Source organism: Halictus rubicundus, unplaced genomic scaffold, assembly GCF_050948215.1.
Source record: "Halictus rubicundus isolate RS-2024b unplaced genomic scaffold, iyHalRubi1_principal scaffold0028, whole genome shotgun sequence".
NCBI classification, from domain to species: domain Eukaryota; kingdom Metazoa; phylum Arthropoda; class Insecta; order Hymenoptera; family Halictidae; genus Halictus; species Halictus rubicundus.
Window position 1 is genome coordinate 1,846,498 of NW_027488569.1, and position 15,537 is coordinate 1,862,034.

Consider the following 15,537-nt stretch of genomic DNA (forward strand, 5'->3'; position numbering starts at 1 on the left):
AAATATTGTTCTTGTTCTATTGTTCTATCTATTGTTCTTAGCGAATTATTTGACGAACTGTCATATGCCCAATTTCAATCCGTCGAGCAATCCTATGAAGGTCCATTAAGGGAAAGGCACGTGCAAGAACAATAACCCGTTTCTCTTTTCGGCAGTGCACACGATTCTGTTCAAACTTTGTACACTTATACATCTCGATCTCCTGTTCACGAATATATACCATTGTAGCGGCAGATACTCAATAGTTTTCGAGATATTGACGATTAAAGTTTCATTATTTTCTATGTAATGCCGTATTTTTTCTACGGTACAACAAGGTTCGGTTTGGCGCGACTGCAGCGTACCAAGTTTTCAGCCGGACGACCAGTGTTCAAATCCTGTCGACTAACGCATTTTTTAAAAATTTCATTATGTTTTATCATTGTGTATTTATATTATCAATTTTAATCGATTAAACTTCAATATAATGATAAGTACCGATTTCATTTTGATAAAATATAGCAATCCGCCGAAAATTATCGGAAAGTAGTAACATATATCATCTCGCAATTCCAATTATGTAATCAACACGGATCAGACAGGATGTCAGTAGTAGTATGTATTTATTGTTCCCTTACGGGTTACACAGATATCTCGTTCCCTTTACATGTTCTTTCTTTTAATTTTCATTCTTTTCGCTTTCACTCTCTCTCTCTCTCTCTCTCTCTCACTCATTCTTCCTTTCACTCCTGTCTCCTCCTTTCTCGCCCTCTCCTTGGTACTTTCCGTCCTGTATTTCTTTTCTCTCCCGGTCTAATTTTTTCATCCACTCTTCCCCCCTCCCGTCCTCAGCCAGTATTTCTTTCGCCTTCTCTTGAATCCCTACTTCCAATCCTTGGTCCCTCGAGCATCTTTCCAACATGTGCTCCCAAGTCTCTTCTTCATACCCCCACCTTCTGCACCGTCTCTCCTCCTCTTCCCCCCCCCCAGTACCTTCCTCCCCTCATTTCATTCCCCAGCCTGTATCTTGCTATTCTCGTCCATTTCTCTTCTTTTGTTGCTTTTCCTAAGTATTCTGGCCTTTCCTTCGCTCGTATCTCTTTAAACCATTTATTATATTTAGACTCCATTACCCTCTTCCAGTTTTCCTCCTTCTCTTTCTCTTTCTCTCTTTTCTCTATCCTTCCCCACTCTTCTTCTCTCCTTTCCTTATCACCCTCCTCTAACATTCTTCTATTCCCCATATCCTCTATATATTTCTTCCTTCCTATCTCCCATTTTGATATCTTCTTTCCTCCTCTAGCTCTCTCTTCTATCTCTTTTAGGCATTGTCTGGCCCATTCGCTTCCTTTACCAGATTTCAACCTTTCTTCAAACTTCCATGCCCTCCTTGCACCCCTCGCTCTCATTTTCTCTCTCTTCGTTTCCTCCCTTATCATTTACCCTGGTGTTGTCCACTCTAACCCTAGCACCCATCTGATATATCTTTCCTGCATCCTTTCCACCTCCATTCTTTCTTCCTAGCCCCAAATCTCCACACCGTATGCCATCACTGGCCATACCAGAGCATCGAAAAACCACTCTCATCTCTTGTACTTGTCTTTAAAATATCTTTTCCCTATCCCCCACGCACTTTTCATCACTCCTCCTCCCTTCCTTGTTCTGTCTTCTATTTGTCTTTCCTGTCCCCCATTCTTCTTGAATATATATCCGAGATATTTTATCTCGTCTACTTCTTCCACCGTTCCATCTCCCCATCTCCACGTCTTTTTCTCTTGCCTTCTTCTTTCGAATCTTATTATCTTCGTTTTTTCTCTGTTCACCTCTAGTCCTTTCTCCTTTATATAACTTCTGAATTCCTCGATCATTAGTTTCATCCCGCTCTCCTCCTTCGCCAGCAGCACGAGGTCATCCGCATATTGCAGAGTATATAACATTCTTCCTCTAATCTCCACCCCACCTTTCCCTCCCCTCCTCATCCTTTCCTCTAAATCAGTCTCTCTTTCCTGTTCTCTATATCCTTGTTTATTCATTTCCTTTCTTATCTTCTCGTCTTCCTTCTTTACCTACGTTTCCGTCGTCTGCCTTTGCGCTTCTTTCTTTTCCCACACGTGGCGCTCTCCCTTCTGCTTCTGCTTCTCCTGCTCTCTTTTTTATTGTGCGCCTAACCTCACTTTCTTCTCTTATCTCTTTCTCTATTCTCCTTTTACCCATTCTTACTCTCCTTTCTTCTTCCAACTACTTTTCCGATCTTCCTCTACCCCTGATCTCACTCACTTCACCTCACCTTTATTTTCACTCGCTGTCTCAGCTCTTTATCAGCTACTCGAAATATCACACCTTATCTCCTTCTAACCGGAAACGGAACTGTCGACAGGATGTCAGTATCAATCAACGTTCGAAAGGACAATATCATATAAAGGAGAAAAGACCGCACTTGTTCAAGAAAAGGTAGACGAACTTATGTCACATCACACAAACGTAATAGTAACTTGTTCGAAATCCTGAAAGTTAACACGGGATATTTATAAGGACTTCTTTTTAATATATATTTATTATATAAATAATAATATATAATAATAGTAAAAGTAAGCTGTTAGTTGTTAGTAAATAAATACATGTTATTTATAATTCAAGATGCAATTCTATGCGTGAAAGGCTATAGCCGGTTTTGAGGGCCAAATTGGCCCTGGAAGGGATTTTATTCCAATTTGCGACATTCGATAGCTTACCAAAAAAGATACCTTTCAGCCAAGTTTCAGCCCGATACATCATCTGTAAAGGTAGTTATAGAGGAAAAACGAAAATCCAGTTTTTGGCCCATTTTCCCCATTTAATGACAATTTAAAATTCTGAAAAAAATCTGACACATGTCGGACACCAAACCACATACTTTGAGTCGTTTTCAGATTTTTCCGTTGCAAACTCTGGCTGTAAAAATCGAAAAACACGAAAAAAATCGAAAAAATGCAGATTTCATATGGAAATCTAAGAGTGACAACGACAGAATTAATTCAGCAATAAGATATTGTCCTAAGTATTATGCTCAATTTTTTTCAAATTCCTGCGATTGGTGCGTCATAGTAGGAAAAAATAAAAACCACTTGTTTCGGCGTTTTTTCCGTGAAAAACTAAGTTATAATTATCGTAAAAATATATTATGTAATATTAAACATCCCTAAGTTCAGAGAAACATCGTCCAGACTTTAAAAATTGCGTAATACAAAAAACGACAATTATACTACGCAGGATATATCCCAATATTTCGAATGTATTTTCAACGGTGCCGGTTGGTGCAGTAGCTATGGTCTCCGACTGCGGAACCGCTGGAGACTTTTTGGACCAGGTTCGAATCTTGCCCCGGTCCAAGTTTTTTTTTTTCTTTAATCAGATGTTTTTTCGATTTCTAACCGTATGATTGAGGTTACGCTATTGTAGAAACATTTTTTAACTATGCTTAAACTATTTTTTAATAATTTTCCGGAAAAATATTTTTGGAGTACTTTCAGGATTTAGTCATCTATGGGCTGTATTACTTATCTACTTAACATTCTTTTACATGGAAATAGGGATTGATTATTTTTGTGACAGAAAATATATACATGAAGTATTATTAGGAATACTTATCTGTAATAATTGTAGGTGGATTGGTGTGTGGTGGAATCATGTATGGCGTTTTCAGTCTTCGTCGCTATCTTCGTCAATTGTCGGTGTTTGTAGGGGCTCGCGTTGGGCGATGTTTTATGGCAGGGGTCTTGATGTTTTGCAGCAGGCCCAGTACGTGACTTTTGGTAGTTTGGCTACGGCGATGGGCCTGTCGTCGCCACTTGGTTCAATAGTGTTGCCGTCCGTGTCTGGGTCTCTTCGATGCAGTTCCCTGCCATAAAACACTTAAATTCGTTCGCCTCTTAGAATCAACGCGTCCGGGTGCTTGAGACTACAGCTCGAATGATTTGCAGATGTCTGGAAAAACCTAGGGTTCGGTCGCCAAGGATGTGTGGCCTTGGCGAACCCTTTTTTTTTTTTTTTTCCGTGAGGAAATGTTTTATACATACCCCGACTCCCTGGGGGAAGCCGGGGTTATGTGGGATTCTCTCCGGGGGGCGGAGCCCCCGGAGACTACCCACTAAAACCTCACGCCCACCTAAGCTAAAGGGGAGGTGCCTGGATCACGCGAGTACTCAACAGGACACCTCCCAGCTATCATCATGCCCCGGGGGAGGGGTTAACCTCCCCCACTGCCTACGCTATAAGACCCCGGGCGGAGGGACCCGCCCGGTGTCCCCATCCCTGGAGCCTTCGGATTGGGCTTCCCGAGCCCCAGCTCGGTCCACCCACAGCTCCCAGAGTCTTCGTGTCCCGCTCGGGGCCGGTGTCCCGAAGGAACCAGCCCCGGCCGAGACAAGAAGACGCCGCCACCGGAACGAAGGGCCGTCGGAGGCGTGATCCGGCACGCCCCGACCCTTCCTTTCCCCAAACCCCCCACGGATCCCCCTCCCCAATCTGGGAGGGACGGACCGACACCCCCCTACACCGGGAAACTAACCCGGGGGGTGTCGGCCTATCACGGGGGGAGCTATGCTCCCCCCCGGGGGCCCGGGTCAGCTCACACCCCGGGCCCCCGAGTTCACCGCCCCCAGTTGTGGGGGCATAACAGGGCGCGGGGAGACTCCCCGCGCCAGCCCCACTCCGCCCCCCACAACCGGGGGCACGCGTTGGCGCGGGGGAGACCCCCGCGCCCTCCCTACCCTCTCCGCCCCCCTCCGGGGGGGCACACGTCGGCGCGGGGGTCGTCCCCGCGCCCACACCCTCCTCGCGGAGCCCGGGTCCCGCTCCCGGGCCCGCTCGGCGGCCTCCTTCTGGGTCATTACTACCTCACAGAAGGAGGCCACCGCATTCCACGACCCCACGCTGTCGACCATGTGGTCGACTACGGTCGACAGCGCGAGGTCCCACCCGCCCACTGCGGCTCGCAGGACACGGCGCGGCCCGGCCCAAGCAGGGCACTCCTCCAGAGTGTGCCGCGCCGTGTCGACATCTTCGCCGCAGTGGTGGCACTGCGCCGTCGGCTCCCGCCCCATTCTGTGCAGGTACTCTCCAAAACAGCCATGGCCGGAGAGTGGCCTTGGCGAACCCTGGGCCTGTCTCAAGCACCCAGCCCCTAGATCCTCCCACCAAACCCCCGAAGTAGGGTTGAGACTTTAGCGTAGTGGGGAGAACCAAGCTTAGATTTTTTGTAACTCGTGTTCTCCCAGTCAGATCGCTCTAAGAAGTCAACCATTAGCAAAGTCACTTAGTGCTCTTCGACCCATACTTCGGACCGTGACTTGACTTCCTCTAGACGCTGTCTCACCTCATAGTCGAAATATAGTTTGTTTAAACCCATAGTTGCACCCTTAATTCATTTCCTTCCGATCAAGGAAGGTGGTCCTTCGTGCCTAGTAATCGTTAAATAGCGGGCACCTCGCAGTGCTAACACAACAGACGTCCGACCGATCGCACAAGATCAACCGCGTACATATAACAGTGTTATTTGGTCATTATTGAAAATTCTAGTGAGTATCTCTGCTGGCCGAACTATGTCCGTGTCGTATCGAGCATAAGATAAATAATAAATGATAGCAGCTACATGTGAGCAACATCCAATAGTGCGATTATCATTAGCACATTCACAACAATACCGTTTTATACCGGAATAACCAGTTGAGTTTGGTATATAATTTATGTTGCATTTGTACGTTCTGCGGTTGATATGTCGCGATTTTACTTCGAATTTTACAATATTATTATTTTCTATTAAATAACGGACATTAATTTTATTATCGTGTTCATCCATTATCTCGACCAAATACGAAACAGCTTGAGATAATTGGTATGATCCCGTGAAAAGTATCTTCAAATCGTCTTCTGTCATTTCCGGAAAATCAACAATATCGGTGGAAGATATGTTTTTAAACGGCGTTTTTCTGCGACAGCTGCCCGTTACTTGTAAAAGATATAATAATTTTTAAAGTCTGCACGATGTTTCTCCAAACTTAGGGATGTTTAATATTACATAATATATTTTTACGATAATTATAACTTAGTTTTTCACGGAAAAACGCCGAAAAAAGTGGTTTTTATTTTTTCCTACTATGACGCACCAAACGCAGGAATTTGAAAAAAATTAAGCATAATACTTAGGACAATATCTTATTGCTAAATTAATTATATTCTAGTCGCTCTTAGATTTCCATATGAAATCTGCATTTTTTCGACTTTTTTCGCGTTTTTCGATTTTTACAGCCAGAGTTTGCAACGGAAAAATCTGAAAACGATTCGAAGTATGTGGTTTGGTGTTCGAAATGTGTCAGATTTTTTTCAGAATTTTAAATTGTCATTAAATGGGGAAAATGTTTTTCCTCTATAACTACCCTTACAGATGAGCTATAGGGCTAAAACTTGGCTGAAAGGTATCTTTTTTGGTAGGCTATCGAATGGCGTAAATTGGAATAAAATCCCTTCCGGGGCCAATTTGGCCCCCAAAACCGGCTATAGCCTTTCATCCACACCATATTTCCTTATATCAGAAGCTTCATGGCAACGACTTTGAGAATCGTGTTGCTTTTTGTACATGAACATTGTAGCAAATACAAAGACATGAATATTTTATGACGTTCTCTTTACTGACGAAGCTCCTTTTTCTAACCATGGACAACTGAATACACATAGTATGCATTATTGGTGCACTGAAAACCCGAAGTGGCTTCGACAAGTTGTACACCAGCGCCCATGGAGGGTAAATGTATGTTGTGAAATCGTTTGTGATAACAAACTCAAGGTCACGTGAAGGTCATAATATTACAGGTCGTTGGATTCGTCTAGACCTCGGTTATCACATAGCGATAATAAAAATATATGATTCTATTTAAAAAAATATCGATGACCTTGAAATTTTGTAAAAAAATGATATTGAGAAAAAATTTTTACCCTCATCAAATTCGCCCCTTGAAACAGTATAACTTTACTTTGTGGAGATTTTTTGTACGACTAATAATAACCGAGATATTTAGGTGTTCCCATTTAAATGCCCCACCCTGTATACCTGCGGTAAAACCAACAAATGTAACTTTCCTCCTAATAGCAGAAATGTCGGAAAAATTCTGTTTTTGACAATGACTTCCCACAACAAAAAATCTAAAAAAAAATTGACGACAATGCCTGTTGTGGTACTTTATCGGGGCACTAAACAATAAAATAGCATGTTTTCATATTTTTGAGAAATGTACATTCTTCCGATTATTTTGAGGTTTTTCATTTTTTACGACCACAGTTTGCAAGACAAAAATCTGAAAAAATTTTCAAAAATCTGTCTTAGGATCCAAAATATGCCACATTTTTTTCAGAATTTTAGGAAGCATCAAAGTGTGGAAAATGCGCGGAAAATCGCGAAATCTAATTTACCCTGTAACTACTCTCACGAGCAAGACAGGGGGTTGAAATTTTGCTCAGAGGGGTTTTTCTGGGTCAGCTTTCGAATGGTTCATTAATCATTGAAAAACCTCTAAGGGTGTCGTTTTGACCATCTTAATCGGCTAGGCCGTTCGTTAATTTTTAAAGGTAAACTTTTTTTATAAAAATTGTTAATTACCTGTAAGTGCCCAAATATAGGCCATTTGTCCGCACTTCGAGAAAGCCTCGGAGTATATAGACAATAGACTCAATCAATTATCTACATACTCAACACAATGTAATTTTTTTCCAGAATCCCAGAGGTCACGGTTAAGCGGTCAATGTAAACCGAGGCATTTCGAGTGTTTGCCAGGAGAATGTATTCCTTCGCCGTGGGTTTGTGATGGGGAAGAGGTATCAATATTGACTATTTTTAAATTTCTCGCGAAAATAATAGAAAAAGTTAAGGCTGTTTCATTCATCTTTTTGAAAGCAGAAGATTGCGACTACTCTCCTTTTTACATATTTTAGGGTATTTTTCACGATGATGTTAAAAATTAATTTGAAAATTAAGTAGCACGTGTAACTGTTTACGCGGAAAAATTAATCTGACGTTAATGTATTCAAAATGTTTCAAGGACTGTACAAACGGTGCGGACGAAAGGGCTTGCACGTCACACATGGATCTTTTCCAAAAGCACGCTAAACATAAACTGGAAGGTCACGATGTGGAAAAGTGGTTGAACACACCATTAAAAACGTGTGCTCTTAGATGCAAGGAAGCTGATTTTACGTGTCGATCGTTCTCGCACAAGTATGTCAAGATTATTAACAGATTGATCTTAAATTTGATCGCATTGAAGTGGGTAGGTCACGGGGGGGGGGGGGGGGGGGTTCTACTACACGCACCTTCGATTTCCAACACTTAATGTTTTTATTGGCACAGATACATATAAATACTTAACGTGTATATCGCGGACTGAAACCCTGAGAAACGCACGGGCGCCGCGAAGACTCTCGCTTTGGCTGTATTGGACGCCAAGGGTGTGAAGGATCGTACGACCAATGTCGTCGTCTGAAAGTCAGGTTCTGCCTCTCTCGCTAATTTCGGAGGGCTATATATAGGGCCTTAGAGAAAGGCGGGTGAAGTCCCAAACGGGGGAAAACGGACGCGTGGAACAAAGGGTCCTTTTCCGCTAACGGAAAAACTGCCGGTCCGCCCGAATCTGGCTGCCAGATGCGGAAATCTGCGAGAGCCCGACTCGTGCTTAACCTTAGGGAAAACCCAGGAAATTAGGGACCGGGTAGTTTTGGAGGTACAGTCATGGCCGAGGCCATGCTGCTACATCATAATCATCATAATGCAGTAATTTATTTGTATTCATTTGCATGAATGTATTCGTTAATGCTTTGATTGCGTCGCGTTCTATCAAGTCCAAATTATCAGCACTTTGCTACGCAGTGTTCGCAAGGTAAATGTCGTGGCTGGCTAAAACAAATCGCGATCAGATTATAGCTGTAATGATAGTGACAAGGCGAGTGCAAGTCATCGATTCGGGTCATCGATTTAGTTTTAATTTTGCACATTTGCAGATTTTGTCCCTCGGTTTCTCGAGATTGTTACGAGCAAGGGCTGCGAGCAACGCGAGAGGCCGGCGAAGGGGTTATTACTCCAGGAATATAGTTTCAATTTGTTAGTTAGGTACGCGGACTCACCTAATGCGAAATCGGGGAGCCGCTAGGATAATAGACGTCGAGGACGCACCTGATGCGTAATCAGGGAGCCTCTGGGAGGTTGGAGTCAAGCACAGACGCACCCGATGCGAAACCGGGGAACTGCTAGGTGGATAAACCTTTGTGAACGAACCTAATGCGAAACTGGGGAGTGACTGGGAGAGACGCGCAGGCGAACTCGGTGCCAAACCGGGGAGCTGCTAGGAGGTTGTGTAACAGCGCGGATGAACCCAATGCGAAATAGGGGATCCGCTGGGAGTTGGATAACTCACAGACGAACCTGATGCGAAATCAGGGAGCTGTAGGATGCGGAAGAACCCAATACAGAATTGGGGAGCCGCTAGGATGGTATAGTTTTCGTGGACGAACCCAATGCGAAACTGGTTAATAGGAGATTATCCAGGGTATTTGCTATCAGAATCTTAATTAACGGATGCAAGAAGGGAGTGTTCTAGAGATTTTTATGTAAAGAAATCATACGGTATCTTCCATTAATAAAAGGAGGCCTGTTGTTCTCAGAAAAGAGATTAGAACTTCTAATTGAAGTAAACGTAGAGAAAAACTTCTTCATACGTAATAAGATATATGAATATATTGGCCAACACTCTTTAAATATTTATAATCGTTCTTTCAATATTTATAATTAAAAATTCGCTATTAACTGGATGATATGGCTGCAACGTACCAGATTTCATAATAATAAATTCTATTTAAATAAAAAGATTTCATATGCGGTAGACCCGGGTTCGATCTTAAGTGTACGGATAATTTTTTTCAGTTCCTTTAAATAAAATGTCTTTACTTACTAAAAGACTTACAAGAGTTTTATTTGCTGTAGAAAAAATATAAATAATTTTCAAATCAATTATTTTACTACAAAATAAATAATTTGCAAATAAATTATTTTGTAATAAATATATACTGAGATAAATAACAAAATCTGTGCTATTTTCGTTCAACAATAATTTTTATTTTTATATTTCTCTTTTGCAAATAAAACTTGTAAGTCTTCTAGTAAGTAAAGTGTTAAGTAACAGAATTGCGATCTCGCACACAATTATCTCTTTATTAAATTTGAACAACTAATATGAAAAGAAATACGCAAATTTGATATGAAATAAGATGACAAATAATCATAAACAATGTGCTAAATAACAGAATTGCGATCTCACACACAATTATATCTCTAATCAGACTTCCGCTTAGTCTACTCAAATATTTATACTCCGCCCCACTTCTTCCTCTCTTAAGGGGGCCGGCAGGCATTTGGCCTTGACTATCACGCTATGTTACGCTATGCCTTTTTTTCTAGACATTTTACCTCTTAAATAAGTAAGTAATTAATTAAAAATGCATACCACCGTGTTTGTACATGTCTTTGCTACGTCTGTATAGAGCCTTTTTTTCGATACGAACACTAAATCTCTCGAAATTAAGAGAATCTCTCAGCGGCAGCCATCTTGTGACGTCATACTTGCTTCAGAATTCGAATTTTCTGCCGAATATTACAAATTACTCCACGATGAGGTAGAAATTCGCAATTTGGGCTCTATACAGACGTAGATTGGACTTTTAGGAAACACAATTGACCACTTCTAAACTGCTCATTGCGATATTGAAGCGGCAGTTTGTCTAGATTTTGACCCTTGCATACGTATATGGATTTCAAACCATGCCGGCCACCTTAATAGAGGGGTTGAGCCCCCTCTCGCTGGCTTCGCTTGGCTTAACGGCCTCGGTTCGATCCTTACGATCTTACCGTGCTCGTGGACCTGGTTTCGGAGGGGTTTGATCACAATCCCCTCCCAGTCTACCGGGCCTAGGCTGTTGTCCATAACAACCTTACCCGTGGCCATCTGCGGGATTTCCGTCCATGTGGCGGTGGAGGTTTATAACGCTTAATTTGGAACACATTTTCTCCCATAGTAACACTCTATACATATACAGATCTGTCACCATACCATTCAATATTCGCACGCAATTTACAATATTTCCGCATTGCACCACTGCTACGCTACAAACTTAATTCTATTCACACTATTAATTTATTACGGTATTTGTTCGTCGTATACACATACATAATTCGTCTTCTACATTTCACACTGTCATCTCGCGCGAAGAGAGGATATCCTAGTAACATCTTAACTTAAATTATCAATTCGCAACACCTAACTAAAACAAACAATTGATTCGTAACATAAAGAAAGGCTATAACCGGGTTTGGGGGTCAAATTCGCCCCCGGCCCTATTTTTATCTAATTCGAACTATTTGATAGCCTACCAAAAAAGAGACCTTTCAGCCAAGTTTCAGCCCGATACATCATCTGTAAAGGTAGTTATAGAGGAAAAGCGAAAATCCAGTTTTTGGCCCATTTTCCCCATTTAATGACAATTTAAAATCTGACACATTTAGGATACCAAGCAACAAATTTTGAATCGTTTTCAGATTTTTCCGCTGCAAACTCTGGTTGCAAAAAGCGAAAAACACGAAAACAAAAATCGAAAAAATGCAGATTTCATAGAAATTCAAGAGACACTACAACAGATTTAATTTATCAATGAGATATTTTCCTAAGTATTATACTAAATTTTTTCAAATTCCTGCGTTTGGTGCGCCATAATTGAAAAAAATGAAAACCACATTTTTCGGCGTTTTTTCCGTGAAAAACTGAGTTATAATTATCGTAAAAATATATTATGTAATATTAAACATTCCTACGTATAGAAACGAAAATTATACTATGCAAGTTATATTCGAATATTTCGAAAGTACTTTCAAGGGTGCCGGTTAGTGCTGTGGCTATGGCCACCGACTGCGGAACCGCTGATTGGACCAGGTTCGAATCCCGCCCTGGGCCAATTTTTTTTCGTTAATCAGATGCTTTTTGGATCTCTAACCGTATGATTGTTGTTACGTCATTGTAAAAACATCTTTTAACTATGTTTAAACTATTTTTTAATAATTTTTCAGAAATATATTTCTGGAGTACTTTCGGCCTTTAGTCATTACGGGCTGTATTACTTATCTACTTAACATGTTTTTACATGGAATAAGTGCATCGACTCGAGCGCGACCAACAAGTTTCTAATTTTTGTCATACAGTCATGAACTGTTTTTTAAAGGATATTATTTCTCTCCATTTCGGTGTTAGGAAGTTTTCCCGTGAGCATATAATTGAAAATGAAACTTCTAATGTCGATGGGACATATATTCGCCATCAAAAGAGTTCGAACAATGCATACCAGCGAAAATCATACTCAGGTAAAAAAAGGTATCTTTATGTAAACCTTTTACCGTGTGCACGACAAATGGATATATCATTGGCATATTCCGACCTTTTTATGCCAACCAGAATGATGCTGAAATCATGCAGATTGTTCTTCGAGATCCCAATGGCTTGAAAACTCTTATGAAACGGGGAGACCTTTGTATTGTATATCGCTGTTTTCGTGATTTTAAATCACACTTAGAAGAGTCTTAGTTTCATGTTTTCATGCCTACATTAAAAGGCAATCGTTCTCAACTAACTAACTACTGAGGGGTCCCATTCATCTCGTAAAGTTACCAAAGATCGCTGGGTCGTCGAGGCTATACATGGCATATTAGGGAAAAAATACCGGCTTTTACACAACCATCTCGACAACAAACTTCAAAAAAACATCTGATTAAAGAGAAAAAAAATTGGCCCGGGGCGGGATTCGAACCTGGTCCAAAAAGTCTTCAGCGGTTCCGCAGTCGGTGACCATAGCTACTGCACCAACCGGCGCCGTTAAAAGTACCTTCGAAATATTGGGATATACCATGCATAGAATAATTGTTTTTTTTTTTGTACTACACAATTTTTAAAATCTGCACGATGTTTCTCTGACCTTAGGGATGTTTAATATTACATAATATATTTTTACGATAATTATAACTTAGTTTTTCACGGAAAAAACGTTGAAAAAAGTGGTTTTTATTTTTTCCTACTATGACGCACCAAACGCAGGAATTTGAAAAAAATTGAACATAATACTTAGGACAATATCTTATTACTAAATTAGTTTTATTCTAGTCACTCTTGGATTTCCATATGAAATCTGCATTTTTTCGATTTTTTTCGTGTTTTTCGATTTTTACAGCCAGAGTTTGAAACGGAAAAATCTGAAAACGACTCAAAGTATGTGGTTTTGTGTTCGAAATGTGTCAGATTTTTTTCAGAATTTTAAATTGTGATTAAATGAGGAAAATGGGCCAAAAATTTTCGTTTTTCCTCTATAACTACCCTTACAGATGATGTATCGGGCTGAAACTTGGCTGAAATGTATCTTTTTTGGTAGGCTATCGAATGGCGCAAATTGGAATAAAATCCCTTCCAGGGCAGATTTGGCCCCCAAAACCGGCTATAGCCTTTGTTTGTTTTTGCGCAATAGTTTTTGATTGGTGCCCTATCAAATATGGGGAGTCGAAAGCAGCATTTTCGACATATCTTATGTTATAAAATTTACGAGATAGAGGGAATAAAAGAATACCTGTTACTTTACAAACAACACTTCATATATATATTAAATACTTTGCTCAGTCTAACATATTTAGTGTAACACATTGTAGGGATTTTTGGTGTACAGGGAGTTTTCTTTCGAAGACGAAAGTGAAAGCAATAATATTTAATGATATAGAAAATTAAGAAAACAAAATTATATGATATGAACTCCCTCGAATGCTTTCTCACTCTAAACTCGTTCTCTCTCTAAACTCGCTCCTCGACCTCTCGCACGACTCTTCACGCTCTCACGACTCACAACCCCTGCTTCTCAATCCCCGAAAACGATCTCGCCACACACATACACTCATTCATACCGATAACATGGACACGCCCTCCTTAAGATCTACAGTTCGTAGGACCCACGAGTCAAGGATCCCACAATATTTTTGTCGGTCAAACTATACAAACGAAATAAATTAACTCAGCCATGTCTCAGGTCTCTCACACGACTCCCACCCAACCGAACTCTCTAGACTCATGCTCACTCTCTCTCCAACACGCACACCTATATCTTTAATCAGTCGATAATATAGGGATCGATTACTCTATACAACATTTTAGTCTATTGCTATCGAAAATGTAAAAATGCTGTTGAAGCAAGAAACAAAATTATTCGATGTGCATGGAGAAGATGTATTGATAGAACGCCGGTGCCAAAACTGGTTTGCAAAATTTCGTTCCGGCAATTTTGCTGTTGAAAACGCACCACGTTGGAGAAAAAAATGGAGAATATATATATATTGTCACGGGTCCCGCGTTTTCCGACCCGTCCGACGGACGAAAACCGGGGCCACGACGGGTTAGGCACGTTCGGCCGCGCGGAACGTGTTTCGCCCGGTGACAAACGGTATCCCGTAGGTTCGGCTTTTTCCCCGACGGAAGACTTTACCAGGTTCGGGACTCGAAACGGGCGCCAGACACTCGCAAGTGTCACACGAACAATTTCGAAGATTACGCGAGACGCTAATTATTCTGCCGAACCTACGAGAACCGCGCGAGGGCCTGAATAGCGGCAGCCTGGGCCAGGATTCTACGCGGAGGGAATGCGGGACGTTTCCCGCGGCGGAAAGGTTTCTCACGGAAGAAAGATAGACGAGAATGGGCTTCGACTTTACATTTATTAATCTTGCTGATTACAGAAGGCTGCCGGGGCGACCCGGCAGCGATGGAAACGAAGCCCGCGCGGTCTTGTACAATGATTCGACAGTTGGACGGTCGCTCGCGCTTATTTCTCCTTATTCTACTTTCCTACGCGTCGAACCCGATCGTAGGCGCGATGTACGGCAGCTACGAGTGGCAGTTAGCCGGTCGGGAAGCGACCGGGTTCCGATGGTATACGCGGCAGCAAATTCGAAATGACTGTGGCCGCCGGAATTAGCCGGAAACTGCGATACGGTTTTCGTCGCGTCGTCTCACCGTGGGACGTCCCCAGATCGGATTCGCCAAAAATCGGTAACGATACGGGCCCCCCGTCCGTTCACCGATCGACGGCCTCACCCCCTTCTCGATTCTATTCTGATCGCGATTCACGGCGAGCGAGGTTACGTCTTAAATTCGACTCGAAGTCCGGCCGATTCGCAAAAACGCTACCGAGCCAACGCGAAAATTATAATGGTGCGGAAAAAACCTGGTCGGCACTTACCACGCGGCACGTGGCTTCCTAGTCGCTTCGCTCTCTCTTAACGGCAGCTCTGGGCTCCCTAGCGGCTTATTTCTCCGGAATTCGGCAGCTCTCTCAATGCCTACCCTCGGCAGCGGTGATGATGTTCGAAAAAAATACTTTGTAATTTACGCACTGGTAAAGGTGACTAACCCGGACTAGATTCGGCAGCACAGTGCCCTACTTCGCGAAGACTCGCTAACGCGG

General features: G+C 42.0%; 1 protein-coding gene across 5 annotated transcripts in view; it reads left to right on the top strand.

Moving 5' to 3' along the window:
* LOC143363221 (uncharacterized) overlaps positions 1–15,537 on the top strand; it is a 327,991-nt gene that overhangs the window by 219,211 nt on the left and 93,243 nt on the right. For all 5 annotated transcript variants that reach the window (XM_076803819.1, XM_076803820.1, XM_076803822.1 and 2 more), the window contains 2 exons: positions 7,724–7,824; positions 8,049–8,224. In XM_076803819.1, coding sequence (XP_076659934.1) covers positions 7,724–7,824; positions 8,049–8,224 — 277 coding nt within the window. The remainder of the gene's footprint in view (positions 1–7,723; positions 7,825–8,048; positions 8,225–15,537) is intronic.